Source organism: Corvus hawaiiensis, chromosome 8 (assembly GCF_020740725.1).
Source record: "Corvus hawaiiensis isolate bCorHaw1 chromosome 8, bCorHaw1.pri.cur, whole genome shotgun sequence".
Lineage (NCBI taxonomy): Eukaryota > Metazoa > Chordata > Aves > Passeriformes > Corvidae > Corvus > Corvus hawaiiensis.
This window is the reverse complement of record NC_063220.1, coordinates 19021280-19040424: the sequence shown is the minus strand read 5'-3', so window position 1 is coordinate 19040424 and position 19145 is coordinate 19021280. Positions and strand designations below refer to the sequence as shown.

Sequence of the window (19145 nt, the reverse complement as noted above, 5' to 3'; positions counted from 1 at the left end):
AGAGAACGTTTGTTTCTGAACAGCTCAACCTTAAAATGGTAGCCCATTAACTCAAGATTGAACCCTCGAAAACAGTTGTGGGAAAGCTGTAAGACGAGGGAAGGGACTTTCACATGCGATCAGAGAACCAAGCCGGGCGGCTGTCTCGCTGTGACATTGAAGCTACGAAAGAATTGTTTCTTGTGGAGATGTCTCCACAGCATGAGCAAGAGAGACTCCTCTCCCTAAGTGAACTGAAAAAAAGATTATTATAGAGGTGGTAAACTGACTGAAAAAATCTTAAGGGTTGTCTTTTTACACTGTCAGTTGGAGAAGGGAGAAAGGTGGAGGGAAGAGAAGTGTTCTAAAGGTTTAGTCTGACCTTTCTTTCTTTTAGGTCTGTAATAAACTTCTTTATATTCTTTTAAGTTTTGTGCTTGCTTTGTTTTCTCCTAATTCTTATCTCACAGAAGGAAAATAAGTAAGTAATGGATATTTCGAACTAAACCACTACAGAAAGTAAGAACACCAAATGATAGAATGGTTTGGGTTGAAAGGGATTTTAAAGATCATCTAGTTCCAACCTCCTGCCATTGGCAGGGACACCTTCCACTAGGCCAGGTTGCTCAAAGCCCCATCCAGCCAGGCCTTAAACACTTCCAGGGATGGGACATCCGCAAGTTCTCTGGGCAACCTATTCCAGTGTCTCACCACCCTCACAGTAAAAAATTTCTTCATAATAACGTATCTTCTCATAATAACAATTCTAAACATGCCGTCTTTCACTTTAGAATCATTACCCCTTGTCCTGTCACTGCCCTCCTCATCTTTCCTATAATCTTAACAGAATTCTGCATGCTCTGGTGAAATTAGGGCAGTGCTATGAAAGCAATTACCCTTGGGAAAAAAAGTGTATTAAAAAGAAGAATTCACTGGAGATGTAGCCAGATCTAAGACTTTAGGTAGGGACTAAATTCTCTTAAAGCAAGATCTGAGTATCCTCAAGCAGGAGGTTCAAAGGCACCCAGTGTCAGCCTACCAGCAGACAGTCCGCAGCACAGCTGGCAGGGCTCTGGCATCTTTGTCAAGAAATCATTGGCAGAAGAATAAGGTGTTCTGCCTAACAAGCACTCTGAAAGCAAAACCAGTCTTGCTTTGAGGTGTCTATCAAAAAGCCACAAAAGGATTGCCATAAAACTTCCTGTTAAGCCAGGCTGACCTGGTAAGTAGCAAAGCCTGCACTTGGCAGGTGAAAGGGAGGGAACACTTTTACAGTGGTACAAGATATAGGATGGTGCACATCACCCATAGTTTCTCTACATTTGTATGAAAGCCTTATATCAAGAGATCTGGGAAAAGACAATCATCACTGAGAGAGTTTGCAAACAATACTTAATGTGCCAAATAATAACTGTCTGGTCACCTTAATGGTGAAATAAACTATGCTTACTTAGTTCATGCTTTAGACTTTTTTTTGGGGGGGAGATTTTATCATTTTGAAGGAATAGGATTTTTAAACAACTGTGTAAAGTATAAAATTTGTATTAACAGCAGTGCCTGTGAGAAGAATTTAGGGATGGAAAGCACGTGTTTTCTATCTAGAGCAATATGGTGCTTAAGACAGCTGATGAGGTGCCTGGATACATATACAGGAAAGGCATTATGTCCTTCATAGTATCTGAGGTTGTTCCACAACATTTACAAGCTTTTATACCTCGTTCTATGTTCAGATTTGAAATGAGATACTATCAGGTTTGAGACTGTGCAGAAATGGGTTACAGGAATGAAAATAAATCTGTGCTACAGAACTGAAGATGAAAACTGCTGTACTCACTTGAGAAAGGTTGTAAGCTGACTCAACACTTTGTAAACATGGACAAGAGGGAGACTTAGATGATAAAGTACTGTTATCTGCCATGCCAGAAGCAAAGGATGAGAAATGACATTTACTGAGTTTTCTCAATGAAAACATGACTATCATGAAATTGAACTTTTAAATGTAGTGATTACATCAGAAAAAAAAAGAAGCCAAGTGTTTAGTCTGAAGATTGAATGCTTACAAACTCTTCATTAATTATGTCCTTCTTACTAAAGAATTATCAAACCTGCATGGACTTCAGCTTTAGCATTTCCTCCAGAGAGGTCATGGAATTATGTTATGATGCACTTTAATTTCTTTTGCTCCTGCTGAATTCTTTGGATTAAATTAATTATTATTAGTACGCAGCAATACATAGTGGACAGGAAAAAATGACAACTTTTCTTGCCACCATTGTAAAGTATATAACTGTGTTTAATTTAATCTAAGAAAAAAAGCATCAAATGATTTAGCTTCTTTTTTCAGAGTCTTTAAACTTTAAAATCATAGGCTGAATTTCCTGTAGCTGATAGTAAGTCGCCCACAGAAATGAGTTTTGAATTGCTTGGCAGCATCTGTAATGAAGTATTTTTAAATGTAGGTAGGCACACAGTCAGATATTGCTTCCTGAAAAGAGGTTGCAGGAGCAAGAGAAAGCAGAGTACTTGATTAGCACTCTGAAATTTATCACTTCTTGGGAAAGTGCACCTATAAAAGTGATCATATACTCTACTATGATTACTCAGGTCAAAGCCTGAACAGTTCCACAGGAGTAACAACAGGGTTTTGATTTAAGAGGAATTTTTTGTTTTGGTGGAGGAGAAAGAGAAATGTTGTCATGGGATCCAGCTTCAGCTGAGGCCTCAGTGTTAAGAGGTTCTGATCCTGGCAATGGCCAAGTACCTTCGGTTGCCTTTCAGTGCACAGCACCACAGCATTAACCATGAGTATGCAAAGATCTGGCAAAAGCTCCACTTGCTATTCATACCTAATGCACTAGTCAGCATGTTCCAGCCCACTGATAGCAGAAGGGATTTCACACGCATTTCTGCCCCACCTAAAAATCACCTAGCTGGATAATATTCTCTACAGCTTAGCTATCAATATTTGTATTCCATCAGAAAGGCATTTTTCCCTCATCATAATGCTTCCAAGGAATACAGAGTTCTGGACTCAACAATTTACCCAGGTCAGTGCTCTACAAAACCAAACATTTTCTCATTTCCAGCTGGAAAAATTTCAGAGGTTTCTTTGGATATTACAAAAGAACTGCATTTGCATTGAGCAGGCTTCCCCCCTCCCCCCCCCATTCCCCCATTTAGACTTGAATTGCACAACATAAAGGCACCATAAAATATTTGCTCTCTGATTCCACATAAAGCACTTCAGCTTTTCTGGAAACTTAGAGCTCTCTGGAAGCCAAGCATCCCACAATGGTAAGTCAAAGGTTTAGATTGGTTTGGGCTTTTTGTTAATGGGGATACAGATAGGTCCTTGCTTTAAAACTGCAACAGGAGAGCATTTAAGAGAATCACCTGGTTACACATTTTAAATGTGGCTAGATTGTATTTCAAACCTGCAAGATGCAAAGACAGGAAGGCACCTCTGTGAAGATTACTGTGAATTTTGTTCTTTGTATTGTAATTCTTTGCAAGAAACTGTACAGATTATCTGCTAGTCCTTCACTTGCTGTTATCCTTTCCTCAGAAATGTTTGTGAAAATACTCAGAGTTTTGCAAACATTTAGGACCATGCTTTTAAAGCTTATAAATATGAAATACAGTTTAAAATATGTCATTTTACAATGAAAAGAAGTGTATACCTTGTCTGTGTATTTTTTTCTGCTCTTCACTTTTGATCCCTCAAATGGTGCCCTGTTCCAGCTCTCCAAGCCTCTAAAGGTGTTTGCAGAACCTGAATCAAGAGTTGGGCAATGATAAATAGACCAACAAAGTCCTATGGCCTAGTTTTCCTGTAATTTGTGCTCACATAATCCCAAAGGTACAGACATCAAGTACTACCTTTGATGAGCATCGTAGGAATGGCCTGGGCTCTACAGAGAGGGCAGTAGTTTCTATAATATATGTTGATTCATAAACAGGGGAGAAATTACCATCTGCTTCTTTCTCTCTACAGAAGAGCTTTCTGGCTTTCCTTGTCGCAATGAGCATCATAGTGACCCTGGGTGATGCTTACTGCATTAATTTACTTCAAATTCCAGGGAGGCCATACAGAGGTAAGAACAAGGAAGGTCCTGTCACCTGATTGCTCTGCGGTAGCTTGGCTCTGCATGGAGCTGCCAGGAAGGGCTCAAAATACAAGGGAGGGGGAAGACATTGGAAAGACACAAATAGGGGTTTCCAGCAGCAAGTTGCCGAAAGTAGGGGAAAAACAAATAACTGAGTATGGTTGCAGCAATATTATTGCTGTTGGTGGTAGGTTGCTATTGCTATTCCAGCACATAGAGCTCATTCAGGAGCTGACAGAGTAAAACCCCAATCCTTGTACTTTACTATTGCCTGGGAGAACATTTTCAGGAAAGCTGAAATAATTCTTAAACTCTTCAGCTTTTAGCTGAAGGCTTAAAGAACATGTTCTGTTTTGCTGCTGTCTTATGCAGGCTGTATGCTGAATGGAAAACTGTATCCCTTGGGACACATTGAGAGGACAGAAGATTGCTACAGATGCAGCTGCAGTCGAACTGTAATGAAATGCTGTTCCCTGTAAGTTTGAACTTCTTGGTACCATCACTGCCTGTAGGATGACCACAGCTTTCCATTGCTGGGGATAAGTGAGTTTGTAAGGGCATGAGTGAGCCTCTTCTCACCCATGTCACAGAGCTAGTGAAAGCCCTTAAGCTAACATTTGCTTTCTCTTTGCCACTGACAGCTTTTTTACTCCTGTTTCTTACGACAAAGAGAAATGTGTAATAATTATCAACAGAAAGCTCTGTGACTATGATGTGGTGGAGAAGGATGACCCCTCAAAGCACTGTTTTCCCCAGGCCCGTGTGGGCTAACACCTGCTCCAAACCTCTCTGCACTGTGGAATTCCTCTTCTTCCAACAGATGCTTTGCCATCACAGAGAAGCATGGTGACATGGGAAAATCTCATAAAAGAGAAGACTTCAGTAGCTCACTTCTAATCTCCTAATTGTTCTAATTCAGTTTACAAAATGCATAATCAGATAAATTTTCTCATTTCTATCAAAAGGTCATATTCATGTTCTTAATATTAGTTGTTAAGACTTTGTGTTTTAAGTGATTTACAGTTGCTAAGTTAACTTTTAAATCAAGTAGGATTTCATTCTACTAGTTTCCTTTTTTGGACCTGTATTTATTTATTTTTAAATTAGAGCCTTATTACCTGTAAAGTTCCAAGAGTTTTTGTAGAATCTGGGTGCCAGTTTTCTTACAGATGAAGACGACTTTCTTAGTGCAAGAAGATTTCTGATTTGCTGAGAGCACCAGTAAAAGTGTGAATGACCAATAAAAGAAATCTAGCACAGGCTTTGAATCTCATGAGAATATATTTTTTAAGGTTATGGGACTGGGAAGAACCAGCATATTTGATGGTTGTGATTAGCACATCCTTCCAAAAGTTATCTGTGGGTGGGGAAGCCCATCTTCCACTGCAAGGGCACCTCCTCCACCACTTGTACTTGAAGCAGAATCTGAACAGCTCAACACAAACAAGAGCTGACACTGGAGAAGAAAGAAAATTAATTCTGATGGGTTTACCAGGACAAGGAACATAGAGCCTTGGCCCAGAGGCTCCAGAGAACAGACTGTGTGAATTTACTGAGACCCAGAAATTCGGTATGTATAGATCCATATTATTATATATAGACTATTGCATATAGTCTATAAAAATAGACTTTTTAGTGTCAATGTGCAATTGTATTGGTTTTCCTATTACCAGAGTACCTGGCAATACCAAAACTGCCTTTCCTCCCCTCAGCACCCCCTTCCCCCAATAAAACGAATTTAGCAATTATCTCCCTTGCTCTGAGTGGAGAAATGCTCAACAACACTGCCACAGGTAATTTTTACTGGTTTGGGATTTTTTATTCATGAGATTATCCATCTGAAGGAAAGCAGGCTAACACATCTCTCATCCTCTGTTTTGAGCTCTTTTCATTATTTATGTACCACTAAAAATTAATGAAATGTGTAGGGTAGGAACAGGGGGGTACCAGTTCTGTTTTCCATCCTTCACGGCAATGAGACTAAAGAAAAACTTGTTGAATTTTGGTAACTTCCTCAGAAACCCCAACAGAACTTCCTCTCCAAATGAGAAATATTTTTGTGTTGGTAAGACACTGGAGAATAAGTTTTTGGCATTTTTATATCCACAGGTTATACCATACAAAATCCCCTTAGAAGCAACCCATTATTGTCAGAGTAAGTCCAAATTTCAGATTCTTAAGATTTTATAGCACTCAAATTCAATCTGTTGACATGTATATGATCAGAGAAACATGGCACTACCACAAATGTATTTAATCTGAAGCATATTTCACATTTTAAGGATTTCAAAAATAAAATGCTAGCTGTCATTTTGTGAAAAAAATTACATGAAATTTGTTGCATTTTCTACACCCTTTCAGGTGGCCATTCCTTTTTGCTTTCTCAAAGAGCGGGAGAGCAATTCTCCTGGCTCAAGTTTGCTGTCAGAAAGCGATAAATTACTTTCAAGAAGTATTCCAAGACATTGTGGGGGTTTTACTGCAGGATTTCCTGGGCTTACTTCTTCACACCACTGCGTAGTGCATACTGTTATTACAACCTAAACAGCTCAAGTGTAATTGTTGTCTTTGCAGGACAGCAGGGCAGCTTCAGCTGAATCTTGGCCGCACTGGAGGGGGGAGCCGGGCCACGCTGTCTGCACGCAGCAAGACTGGGGGGTGGGGGCCGCGGGTGGAGCAGGGCCCATCGGCTCCAGGATGGCCGTGTCCTGACCCGGGCCCGGCCCAAGAAGGTCCTGGCAGGGCTGCTGGGCCCCACATGGTCCCAGCCCAGTTACCAGTCCTCTGGCTGGAAGCAAGAGTGAGAGCTTCCTGGGGTTTGTCCATTCTTAAATGTGGATCACAGAGGCAGTCAAAATTCTAAGTGGCTTAAAAAATTGTCAATATTCAAACTAGCCAGTTGATAGGTTCTGTCAGGTCAAGAGGAAGCTGTAAGCACCTCTTTGCAGGAAAATCCAGAGCTATGCTTGCTAACCCATGACAGTAATTCTGGTGAAACCAGTCAGAGATGCAAGTCACAAAATCTCTCTTGGTGTTCTGTTCTAGTTGCTGCCCATCTCAGTCAGACAGGAAGGGTGTAGGACAAGAAATGGCAGGAAGCAGGATTTTACACACTACAGCAGAAAACAGCAAAGAAAAAAGAGAAGAGATCCCAAAAGCCAAGATATCCTTTGGATTTGGCTGAAGCATTCTGTGGTTGCCCTCCCCATCCCCATCTGAGTCCTGTAGCAATAACTTCCAACCACGGCTTTTAGTCTTCATGGAATCAGTAACTAACAGGTTTAGAAAATGGAGAAAAGCTCATGCTCTCTAAATAGAGCTGAAGTACATTGTAGGTGGGATATACACAAAATTAACTGAATTTCCCTAGAAATAAGTCCAAAGGATGCTGAACTAAGTAACTGGTGGTATAAAATTGAGGTTAAGCCTCCTTTCATTTTGTGCACGCATGTGCAGTTTGTGTTCAAGATGAAAGACCAGAAAAATTTGCTACCACTTGGAGGACCAAAGGCATGCTTCCAGTGCCAACGTGGCCAGAGCAGGGTCCACTGTTGCACCGTGTAAGTTCCACAAAACCAGAGGCACTAGTGGATGGAACTACGGCAACGCTCCCACCTGCCACCCTTCCTATAGCTGATTCCTTAAGTCACGGCTCCACAAAAAGTCTTTTTCATAGACATACGGTCTTCATTTGCTTAATCAGCTGCAGGATCAAGATAAAAAGCTGTGTTTGGAGTCACTGTGGGTTTTTTAATTTGTGGAATAAACTTTTCTGTCATTTTTCTGGTTCACTGAGGATTTCTAAGATCTTTTTGGTACTACATACGTTGAGATGGAAGTTAGAAGTGCAGGATATTTGGCATTTCCCATAAGCTGGAGATACCTTTTTGGCTGAATCTGCCACTCCTATTCATTTTGATTTACTGCCTCTGGACTTTTATTCTTGCTGGTACAGCATCTGTGGCCACCTCCCTCAGCTCTACCCACACTTCAGAGATGGAGGTCTCCTCATTACAAACATGGCCTGGCATTTGTGGCTGGCTCTTTAGATCTTTTTGTCTGTCTCTGTGTCCCTTTCTTAGCACTGATCCTTCATCCTGGGGTCATGATCAGACAGGATTTTCCAGGCTAGCTGAGAAATTATCCCATGTTTTAAAAAGGCATTTGCACCAAGATGAAAAATTAAGTGTTTCTCATCCCGCTGAGACTGCATTGAATTAAAATTGAAATTGGACTCATGGATGGGGGCTTGGCTGCATATGGAAGAAGACTGGTGTGTTCAGATGAGAGAAGAAATGATATTATTGTCTCAAGCTTGGGTGTCCCATCTTGAATTGTGATCTCAATTCAAATTTCTTATCTGCCACCTGTTACCTGGGACAAATCGCTTGCACTGCCTGTATACCTTGCTTATAAAAGTAATACAAATCTTTGATTCTATGCTGGGAAAGATCTGAGAGCAAAGGCTTTGAGGTTTGTGGGTATATAAACCTCAGACTTAAGAAAAGTGTCCCCACCAAGATAAAACTTCCTTCTACCACCTTTACAATATGTTCTTGTGTAAACAGTGCACTGTATATTTCAGTGTTGTTTGCTTATGCCTTTCCTTAACACACTTGTCCTTTCTTACACACAAATGTGACAGACTTTAATAAAGTAAAGCCAAAGTACATTATACATAGCATTGTCAGTTTAATGTCAGGAAGAGTTTATTTGTAAAATCATGTTTACTTATGATCTGTGAGCTGATATACCTCATGCTTCCTCTTGTTTTTCCCCTCTCAATAGTGTTAAGAATCAACTTCCATCTCAACTACTGGTTTAAGTGACTGGATACACAAACTGCTGTAATGTGTCCTGCACTTACTCTCCCACACAGAAAGCTGATCCCCTCTCAAGAACGTGAGAGTAGTACTGAAATGGTGGCCTAAGAAACAAGGTTCTTGGACTGCTTTCATTTTAGCGCACCTCTTCTAGCTTTTAGCTGTCCATAGATATTAGCTGATTTATTGGGCTGTTTTAATAACATTACTGCTCTGAAATCATGCTGTATTTCTGTCTGTTGAGTGCCTTGCACTAAAACACACAGAAAAACCCAGGCTGATCATCTTGTATTACTCTGATTACCTCTGTTGTTATCAGTGAGATGCAACCAGAAACTCCAGCTGAAGAATGACTAGAGTAAAATAGCAAGCTAAATCTTCAAGAAAGTCTCCAAGACTTCTGCCTGCCTTAGGAAGAAAGAGGATACTCTATCTATCAGCATAAGTGGAAAGGAGGCACAGAAGTGACCAGAGCAATGATATTGTTAGAATGATTTTAGTAAGAAATTAACTGGTTGGGAAGCCAATGTAAGAGTTCAACAGAGCTACACCTGTTAGAGATACCTGTTTCCCACCCAAGCAGGGCACCTATCATCCTATACATGAGCAACATGAAGAAATGTAATGTTATGTGGGTCACAAATGACCCCAATAATCAATACATGAATGGACTATCTGCATAGAGTTTGCTGCTGTGAGTGGTTTCAGCACCACAGCATTTTGTTAGGGTTTCTCTGAATTCACAGATCATGCAAAAGGCTTCTTCATTGTCCCTTAACACTGACCAGGCTTAGGCAGGTCGCTGTCTGCTGTGGTCCAAAGAAAACTGCTTGCAAGTTCCCTCCATAGCTTGCATAGCTCTCTGCATAGCTTGCATCTAGAAAACAGGGGGAAGTCATGCAATGGGAGCAGCTGAGCAGTCTGAAAAGTTGAGAAAGCAAACACACAAGCATGTTGGTTGGATTTTTAGTTTTAGCAGAGTTGAGCAACAAGCGCATCCTCTGTCACTTGACACCAGCCCAGCAAGTTGTCTTTTCTTTCATTTTGGCTGTAACAAATTCCTTAAATTTCACTCCAGTACACCAGCATCACAAATTTCCATGTGGCTGGTAATTTTTATTCACATACAAGAACTGCTGCAGGGTGCCTGACAAGCAAAATATTGCATGCCAAGTACACAACACTCAAGAAGAAAAAGAATTAAATAGCTTAGTAATTTTAACAGAATAAATGAAGTGCAATTTAATGGTCCTTTTATTCCAAAATATCACGGAACATTTGTTCTGGATCACCTTTGAGGACATGGGGAAGCCAATACCTTGAGCAGGGTTCCGTGCTACTTCCCACAGTATCACCAGCTAAGAGCAAACTGTTACTTCTCAGTACCTAAAGGTTATGAAGAGCCAGCATGCAAAACTAGGGCACATCCTTAGGCATCCCACAGATGTACATCAATTAGGTCAGGCAGCATAGGAGCAGGACATGAGAAAGGAGACTGAACTCTCTCCATCTTCACTGCAACCATCACAAAAGGCAGCTTTGGCCTAGGATCAGAGTGTAATACTTTGCTATCCTATTGTGCCTTTCCCTCCTTTCACTGGAAAATGCACATGGTCTGAACACTGACAGTATCCCAAACCACAATGATGCTGTTCAATTGGCTTCAAAGGGGATATGTGGGCTCTGTTGATTTCAAGAAAGAAATTTCCAGGGCTGACATGTCCAGGATTAGGAGTCAAGGACATGCTAGTTATCATCCATTTCAGGGCAGGGCATACATCAGCATTGCCAAGTCTAGCTTACAAGTGACAGGCTGACACTGGCAGCTTTATCAAACCTATGAACAACTGCAAGAACTTCATTTCTTTTCTGTCATCCCGAAGAGTGATGATCTAGTAACTGAAGAAAAACCAATTTATCCAACCTACTGAGCTGAAAGCCAGCTACAATGTCTCTGGGAGTAGTGGTCTCACTGTGACCTGCATTGCACTAATTCTGGCCTTCTCCCATGGGCTTCCTGAGCTAGCTCTCAACTCTGGAGTTTGGGTAGAAGACATGGAGTAGCCAACCTAACTTGGAGTTCAGCCTCTGCTCCTGGAACCACTCAAGAAGTCACCACAATTACACAGTCAGAGTAATTAATTCAGGTATTGCAGCTGTGCAGCTCTGGTAATAAGGGATAGACATCATCACCAAGAAGGGCCACAGAGGTTGAAATACTTGAACCTAGTGGGTGAAAGCTAAGCAGAAGGGGACCATACTGGACCTCTTTGCTATCAAATCACTGTCCTAAGCACTTGGAAAGTGTGTCTGCCCCTGACATATCCAGCCTCTGCAGAAAAGGGACAGTTTCTCACTGGCTATAAGAATTACAAAATAGAATACAAAATGCCTATTTTTTCATAGAGGATCTGAGCATATGGACCTTCTACATGATGGAAAGCTGAACAAGGAAGAAAATGGTTATCTAGGACCCATTTTTTAAACCCTAGATAGTTCAAACTAAGCATGCAATTTTGTTGTGCATGACAATCATCATGTCTCTAATGGTTTTCTCAGGGCAAGTGAAAAATATTCCTTCTAAGCTTGAAAAGTGCTTCCCGTAACTGTCTCCCAAATCTGGTGTGGCACAAAAGCCACACCTATTTCTCCAGTGTCTGTTAGAACAAACCTTTCTTCCTGTATGTAATTGCCTCATCTTAATAATGTCCACCCCATGAGGTCATTTTGCAGAAACTTCATTGGTGCTAGACATGCATGGTCAGTTTGCTCAAGGGCTGTTATCACAAATTCCCTCTCTATATAAGTTCTCCGAGAAGATGAGCTTTGTACAGGCTGTCTCCTTAGTGGAAGTCTCATAATTGTGCAAGCATGGTGAGTCCTTACATCTTTTACTGTAAAAGAACGTGGTATGTTGCTATAGATTTTAAAGGAGTTTCTGTTGAATTTATCTCAGTACTTGGCAATCTAAGCAGCTTGGAGAATGTATGAATTCTGTGTTATGAGAGCAAGAGTCAAAGAGAGGCAAAGGCAGGTAAGAATTTGGGGTGAAAAGTCTGGATAATATCTGAACACTTTGTCGAACTCAGAAAAAAGGTATCTTAAATTTTTACTCCTTTGCCACTCTGTTGCAGTTTTGTGGGTTTTAACCTCTCTTCTTCAAAATAAAATGATAGATTTGCCTCCTCTCATGTCTCAGGGATGACTTCCTTTTATAAGTCACCAGTCCTACTCTGGCCAAAACAACACACTTATGTACAGTATGTGTATGTGATTGTTTATTCCTCATCTACCTTTCTTCTCTTACCAAGATCTTCAGCTAATTCCATCCTAGAATTCTTGCAGTTATTTCCTTCATATCCCCAAAGGAAGCCCTTCAGAGATTTCAAACTAATACTGAAGGATAAGCCACTAGCTGAGAAACTTCAGCTGAACTTACAGAAAAAACCCACTGACAAAAGTCACAGAATATAGAATAATCTAGGTTGTAAGTGACACCTGCAAGTCAGGTACAGGGCCAAGACTTAAGTATTCAGCTTCAGCTAAAGTTATTTCATTTTTTCCTAATCCTTCAATATTAGGCTGAAACATTCTGTAGTTCTTCAGACTGCAGTAAAGAAGTTTTTGCAACTATAAGTGAAGTTAGTGGAAGAAACGGTTGCTGACCAACCCTATAGAGAAAAAAAGGACAAGAAAAATTAATGGGAAGTGGAAAGGAATAGAACACACATTGTTCACGAACAGTATCTAGGTCTAGCAGTCAATGCTTGATTTTAACAGCTTGGAAAGACAGACATTTTTTCACCTCCCACATAGTGCTCTGCCTCTGCTTCTTCAAAATGGTTCAGTATACCTGGTAAGTATGTTAAAGTGTCTAAGGTGCAAAAGAAAATTGGATTTTGATTTGAAACCACAATGTATTTTCCTGTTATTTATCATCAAGACATCTTAATAGGTACCTAAGGATTGATATGAATTCTGTTTTCTTGTTCAGAGCACCATCTTGGCATGCCTTCTTGCTCTTGCCGTCGTCATGCCACTGTCTGATGCTTCTTGCGCCCTTATGCCATTCAAGCCAGGGATGTCTAATGGTGTGGTTGTAGGTAAGACATCAGCTGCCCTCGATTTGACAGACATCATCAGAATCACTGCTTGATTTGTCCATTCTGTGCAATTTGTCACAATTTAGAAATAAGTGGAAACAGTGAAGAGGAATCAGTGGGAAATGGGAAGGAAATGGGGTATGGAGAGAGGGGAAATTGTAATATGTTACAAAAAGAACAGGTTATTTGGAGAGCTTCACACAGACCAAATTAGGAATGATCTTTTTCCAGGGAAGTAGCATAGTTTTGTTTTACCCATCTGCATGAAGTAGTAACTCATACTTTTACAATGGAATCACATCTAGAAATCCAGAGAAGGGAGAAGGACCAGTATCTAAGTGGGTGTAGTCAGTATAAAACAGGAAACAGCTTTACAAGTATTCAGCACCACACCATTTACTCATGTCTTGTTTCTGTATCCAAAAGCAAATTCTTAAGAGCAGAAGGGCTGCATCCCTGGAGTCTGGATCTGCTCTTCCTGAACACAGCTAGTCTGTCAGTCTACAGATGAATAGAGCTACAGGAAAATAAGTTCCCAAAAGAGAAGCATGCTATTTTTTGGACACAACAAGAGTTGATGTGTGCCAATATGCAAAAAAACCCTAAGTGCTCTAAAATACAGCTTTACCTGGGAAAGCCGATGCTACTACTTGAAGAAATGAGTTAACATTGCCAGAGAAACAGAACATTTGTAGGCAAAGACACAACCTAAAACCCCCACCACTCTCTTTTGTTCTGTTCTCAAAAAATTCCTGCTTTCCAGATCAGTTATTTAGGAGGTCTGTTCTGTGACTGCTGAACAGGAACTTTATATCCAATATTTTCTTTCTCCCTGCAGCTGAGGGCTGTGAAAAGTTTTCTAGCCATATGTAGTCTTGCTTTAAATGAGGAGTCAACAAAAGATGGTGTTAATAAGCAGGAAAGTCAAAGCCTTTTTTAATCCTGTCCAGGTCTGTGTCTAGTTGTCTTTCTGCTGGGTACTCCAAATTCCATACTTGAAGATGAACAACTCCAGGAAACCTGCTAAGAACTACTGGAGACAGAGGGACACAGGTCACTCTTCTCCATGCATGAGGATAGCACACCCTGCTTTGTCGGGGAGCCGCCGTGTTTGGAAGATAGGGATGTTAATACTAAAAGCCAGCAACGATCCCACCCATTTTGTACATGCAACAGTGTTGTTAGTGCAACAGGCCTGACACTGAAATCTGCTCATACACTACATTTTCAGGTTGCCTTGACGAGGAAGGAAAGGTCCATGAATTTCATTCCAGCTGGAGGACTGATGACTGCAATGATTGTTCCTGTTACAGGACTGGAATTAGCTGCTGCACTAGGTGAGTTCAGAGCAGCAGTGGGGGATTTCCTCTGCTGCCATGATACAGCACAAACCACTTCCCTTCAGACAGGAGTTCCTGAGAAATAACCATAACCCTTCTGTCACTCACTTCCTATCACAAAGTTATGCATTAATCCAACACCATCATCACTGAACATGCAAGAAATTCTAGAGGTCGTGTTTAAGAAATAATTCTTGATTTAAAATAAAAGGAGAATTACTTGAATCATGATCCTAGTCCAGATCTTCCCAAAGCCACACATTGCCCCAATTTCCTCTGAGAAGCAGCTCAAGATACATTTGCCTGTCTGTAATTTTTCCTATAGTGATACCCAACCACTCATGCAATGTTAGTTCCATACCGTGGGTGAAGAGAAAAAGCAGTGATATTGGAATAACAAATAAACACAACAAACATCCCTTGGGTGTAAATCAGACCAGAAAAACCACAGCTCTCCCCTCATCCTGCTGAAGCAGCAGGCTAAGTAACATTTGAGCTGGGAGCTCTGTACGAGTTCCCTTTTCTGCTCCCAAAAGTCTCTTCAGTATAGCCTCTTCGTATCAAAGGTGCAGATATCACCTGAAGTGGGAGCTGCTTACTTCTTGGTCTCATCACCTCTTTTTCTTTTCCCAATGACAGCTATATGACGCCAGTCAACTATGACAAAGAGAAATGTGAAAGCATTTTCAACAAGGAGACTTGCTCTTATAAAGTAGTGGAGAAAGATGATCACTCAAAAGAATGCCCAGTCCATTCATGGGTGGGGTAAGAGAAGAATGGTGGATTGAGGGGATATTTCCTTTTATTGTTTTAATGGTTCTTTCTCACAAATTCAGAAACACTTAAAATGCAGCTGTTGAGTGAAATCTACTCATATAATGAAACTGAGTATCTGCTCTCAAAAAACTTCTTTGGTTTCACTGCCTTATGCTTCACCATGAAGAAAGAACTGACCTTTTCCTTCCTTGAGCTCAGACATTAAAGGTGACTTTTTAAAGCATCCTCAGTAGCTGCTAATCTGTATTCTCTGGTCATGTTTCAGTGCCAAGGAGCATATTCTGTAATCTGTGCACAGTTGTATCTTAAAGCTTAAATAAAGTCAAATGAAGCATCAGAAATTCATGTGACTTATTTTCTTCCTCGAGGATGAAAACCAAAACAATTAAAATTCCAAAAGCAATGGGAAAAAAAATGAAAAGCTACTTAAAAATCTTTCTGAACACTGTGTTTTCTATGACATTGTCTCACATGATTAACTTTTGTCCACTACGGCTCCCTGGAGACTAACCTATGGACTGCAAGACCTACCAGTTACCCTATGTAACCCAGTACTGTTCTTCCATTACACTGACAGCATAGAAGATCCAGTCCTCAGCGTGAGCTTTGGGTAAAAGAAAGCATCCTTTATTCAGATTAATTCTTAAGAAATTAAAGGTTTTAAACTAGGCTATGGGCAGCATCGTGGCTGCATGGAGTGACTGATCTGTGCTGGGCTCGGACAGGGAAGCAGCTCAGCAAATCCGCAAACAGTAACTGAGAGAGGTACACTTACCAGAATGAGCCCTCCTTTGGGGCACTGCTTCATAATCTTTATAGCACATTTGTTCAATTGCCTCTTTCCATAAGTGACTATGAGCATCCTACATCTCCGTGTTCTGTTCCTCCACAACAGAAAGTGTGTCAATGCTTCCATAGCTCCTCATTTCAAATTATGGAATGAGCATATACCTCGTGAGCAGTACCCAATCCTGCTGCGTGCAGGGGAAAGGCAAACTTCAGCTTGCATCAGCTTTAACTTTGTGATTTGCTAGATGATCTCCAGAGGTCCTTTGAATCCTAACAGTTCTGTTATTCTATCCACATTCAGTGACACTACTGGGAGACACTGTCCCCACTGCAGCTGGGCAGTGAGCCTGATTACTGCCCTTTGCAGGCCTTTGCTAAGAGAAAGTATAATTGGAGGCATCTTCTAATGACACCATGCCTAGCACAGACTCCAACACTTCAGGGTTGAGGCTAGAGGACTTGAAAATAATTTCTGAGAAACTACTACACCCTGGTGCATTGAAACTGTAGGGCTGCTATTTCTAGTTTTCACCAAAGGAGGTGACACAGAAAGGGGAGCAGTGTGGATAGAGAGAGATGTTTTACTAGGGAAGGCTGTGAAAAGACAAGGAATAAAGGTTTTAAAACAAAAGAGGCTACATTTAGATTAGACACAAGGGAGAAATTTTTTAATATGAGGATAGTGAGACACTAGAACGTGTTGCTCAGAGAATTTGTGGATGCACCATCCTTGGAAGTGTATATGGCCAGGCTGGACGAGGCTTTGAGCAACCTGGTTTAGCGGAAGGTGTCCCTGCTCACAGCAGGAGGGCTGGACTAAGTGACCTCTGATGGTCCCCTCCAACCCTAACCATTCTATAGATGTCTTTCTGTCTGCAACAGACTTCCAAGTGCATTGTTGTAGAGGAATTCCTTGTGGAGCGGGGGCATGAGATACCCCAGAAGAGCTTGGGCATCCCAGGGCTGTTGCAGAAGTACCCCTGACGGGGCCTCAGGCTGAAGATAGGCTTGCAAGGCACCTGCTAGCCGGCAGCCTTGAACAGCCTTGGGAAAAGGTATACACTGGCCAGCTCCCCCGCTGCTTAGAGGCTTTCTCATGGGAAAGGGATATGAACTTTGCAAAGTATAACTTGGTGTAAGTGAACAATAAAACAGAAGCACGATGCTCAAATCGTATTGGTGTCCGTATCGTGACTCCAGCTGGTTCTCCTGCACCCGGGACCCACCCCCCCTGTAAACATTGTAAGGCAAATCCACAGAGAACACTGGGACATAAGTAAGTTGTGACCAAATATTTACTTTCCTTTTTAAGTCTGACTAGACATATGCACCCAAATTCCAGAAAAACCAGCCTGAAGCAGCACTCCTACGTGATCCAGAGCTATTTAATCACATTTTAAATCCACCCAAGCACCTTTCTCCACCATCTGCCAAGTTCTCTTATATGTGGATCTACCCTGTTTGCTATGATGAAGTAGGAATTGTTCGTTTCTTGCCTAATTCAAAACACCTCCTGAAGCACTCTGTCTCCTCTTGTCTGCTCCAAGTTTCAGGATGGAAACAGATTATTTTACCTATTGCATCTAGTTTTGGAACAGCAGAAGTACAGCAGGGACCTGGCTCCCTTCTGTAGCAAGGAGTCAAGCTGTGGGAAGATGACAAAACCCACAAAACTGGAAAAACAGAGACAGAGCATACAAAACTCTGCTTTGATCTTCCCACTTTTGCTGCGTTATGTTTTGCCTTGGTATTTCTCTACTTCAGCATTCATAGCTACAGTCCTATGCAAAGAATACATGCCCCACCCTCAAAACATTTAGCTCGTAACACCACTAGCTCCACACAGTGGAAAGAAAACATTCATGGCAAAGTTTTCTCCACTACCCCGTCAGATTAAAGGTTTAGGAGGCTCTGCAGAACCTTGCAGGGAAAATCATCCCAGTCAGAGGAGAACAAGCTGTGTGCTCTCTTACCCTGAATTTCCCTTTCATCTCCTGAAAGCGCACAGCTTTCCTGTTAGAAAGAGAGGCAGTTTTGGATAGCTGGCCCTCCTCTCCCAATAAGTCTTTTTAAGGCAAGTCCTTTGAGTACTGGAAAGGTGTTCTTATCCTAGAAATGAAATCTAGTGCTTAGCCTACCAAAGCTTTTAAATCAAACACCAGAACACACATATAAACCTGAGGCAAATTTTCCTATTAAACAATGTTTACCACCTGAAGCTTAATAGCTTTGTAACCATTCATATTTTGTGGCCAATAAGATTTTTGTCTCAATCTTAAAAAGAAAATCCAAGTTAAACAAGGAAAGTGCATATCTCATTTACATTATGCATACCAAAGAAGCCATAGATTTGAAGTTCACATTCTGCTCAGATAATCAATTTTAAAATCTTAGATAAATTCATTTCATGAGAGTTTCACTTGTTCACTTTGCTCTTAGTTAACTCTTCTGTTGGTATGCAGGAAAGTTTGCATTGGCACCTTTTCAAAGCCTGAAAGTTTCTGTTCGAATCTAATGTTGTGTGCATGTTTCATTGGGTCAAGCTGTGGTTCATTTAAGGGTGAAACTGATCAGAATTGATTTGCTTTATGAGAGGTATTTACATGAAACTGCGGAACACACAAGTCTTATGACCAATCTAAAACACTCAGCAAGATTGGGTTACTTTAACCTTCTTCCCCACGCTCAAAATTCTGTTTTCACATTTCATTTATTTCAGGAGCTGTCAAGCACTAACCCATTCTCTTTACATTTCTCCAGGGCTGCAGTGCTTTTGCACAGCCAACGCTTCCAGTAGATCTCCGTTAAGGACTGATGATAAACTGCAGTCCTTTGCCATCAAGAGATGAAAACCTCCTTCAAAATATCCCAGTATTTTTTCCACTCTAATTCCAGAGGCTTCTCCCATGGCTGCCCTGATCTGCTACAGATGGGATGAATCTACAGGGACAGGAACATGTAGTTTTGTTTAGGAGCTAATTATACTGGCACAGACACTGAAAGTGTTCATTCCCTAAGTTGTACAATGCAAAAGTCACTCCAGTTTGCTGTATGAAAGACGGGAGCTGGACTGGTCTGAAAACCAACTTGGGACTGTAGCAAGGGTGCTGCCCTGAGCCAAGTTGCAGTCTCATTAGAGTACATCTCTAATGATTATGTACATTAGTGTCTCCCTGAAGTACTTTGCCTCTCCTTTTCAGTTCCTAGCTTGGGACTTGCTTGTTCTCT

General features: G+C 41.2%; 1 protein-coding gene and 1 long non-coding RNA gene across 4 annotated transcripts; both read left to right on the top strand.

Annotated features, from left to right (window-relative positions):
• Positions 1 to 3148: 3148 nt before the first annotated feature.
• Positions 3149 to 15469, top strand: MSMB (microseminoprotein beta). 3 transcript variants are annotated; one of them, XM_048311976.1, is made up of 5 exons: positions 3149 to 3273; positions 4458 to 4560; positions 12903 to 13011; positions 14243 to 14348; positions 14991 to 15469. In XM_048311976.1, exons 2-5 carry the CDS (start codon positions 4522 to 4524, stop codon positions 15118 to 15120), a joined length of 384 nt encoding a protein of 127 aa, XP_048167933.1. In that variant the 5' UTR covers positions 3149 to 3273; positions 4458 to 4521; the 3' UTR covers positions 15121 to 15469. The 3 variants fall into 3 exon arrangements, with proteins under 3 accessions (XP_048167933.1, XP_048167935.1, XP_048167934.1); XM_048311978.1 differs by lacking the exons at positions 12903 to 13011; positions 14243 to 14348; positions 14991 to 15469 and adding exons at positions 3974 to 4073; positions 4727 to 4955 and having other exon boundaries at positions 3166 to 3273; XM_048311977.1 differs by lacking the exons at positions 3149 to 3273; positions 4458 to 4560 and adding an exon at positions 11121 to 11782.
• LOC125329691 lies at positions 5251 to 6412 on the top strand. The gene is made up of 2 exons (XR_007205236.1): positions 5251 to 5655; positions 6195 to 6412. It is a non-coding gene; the product is annotated as an uncharacterized LOC125329691 (long non-coding RNA).
• Positions 15470 to 19145: the final 3676 nt, after the last annotated feature.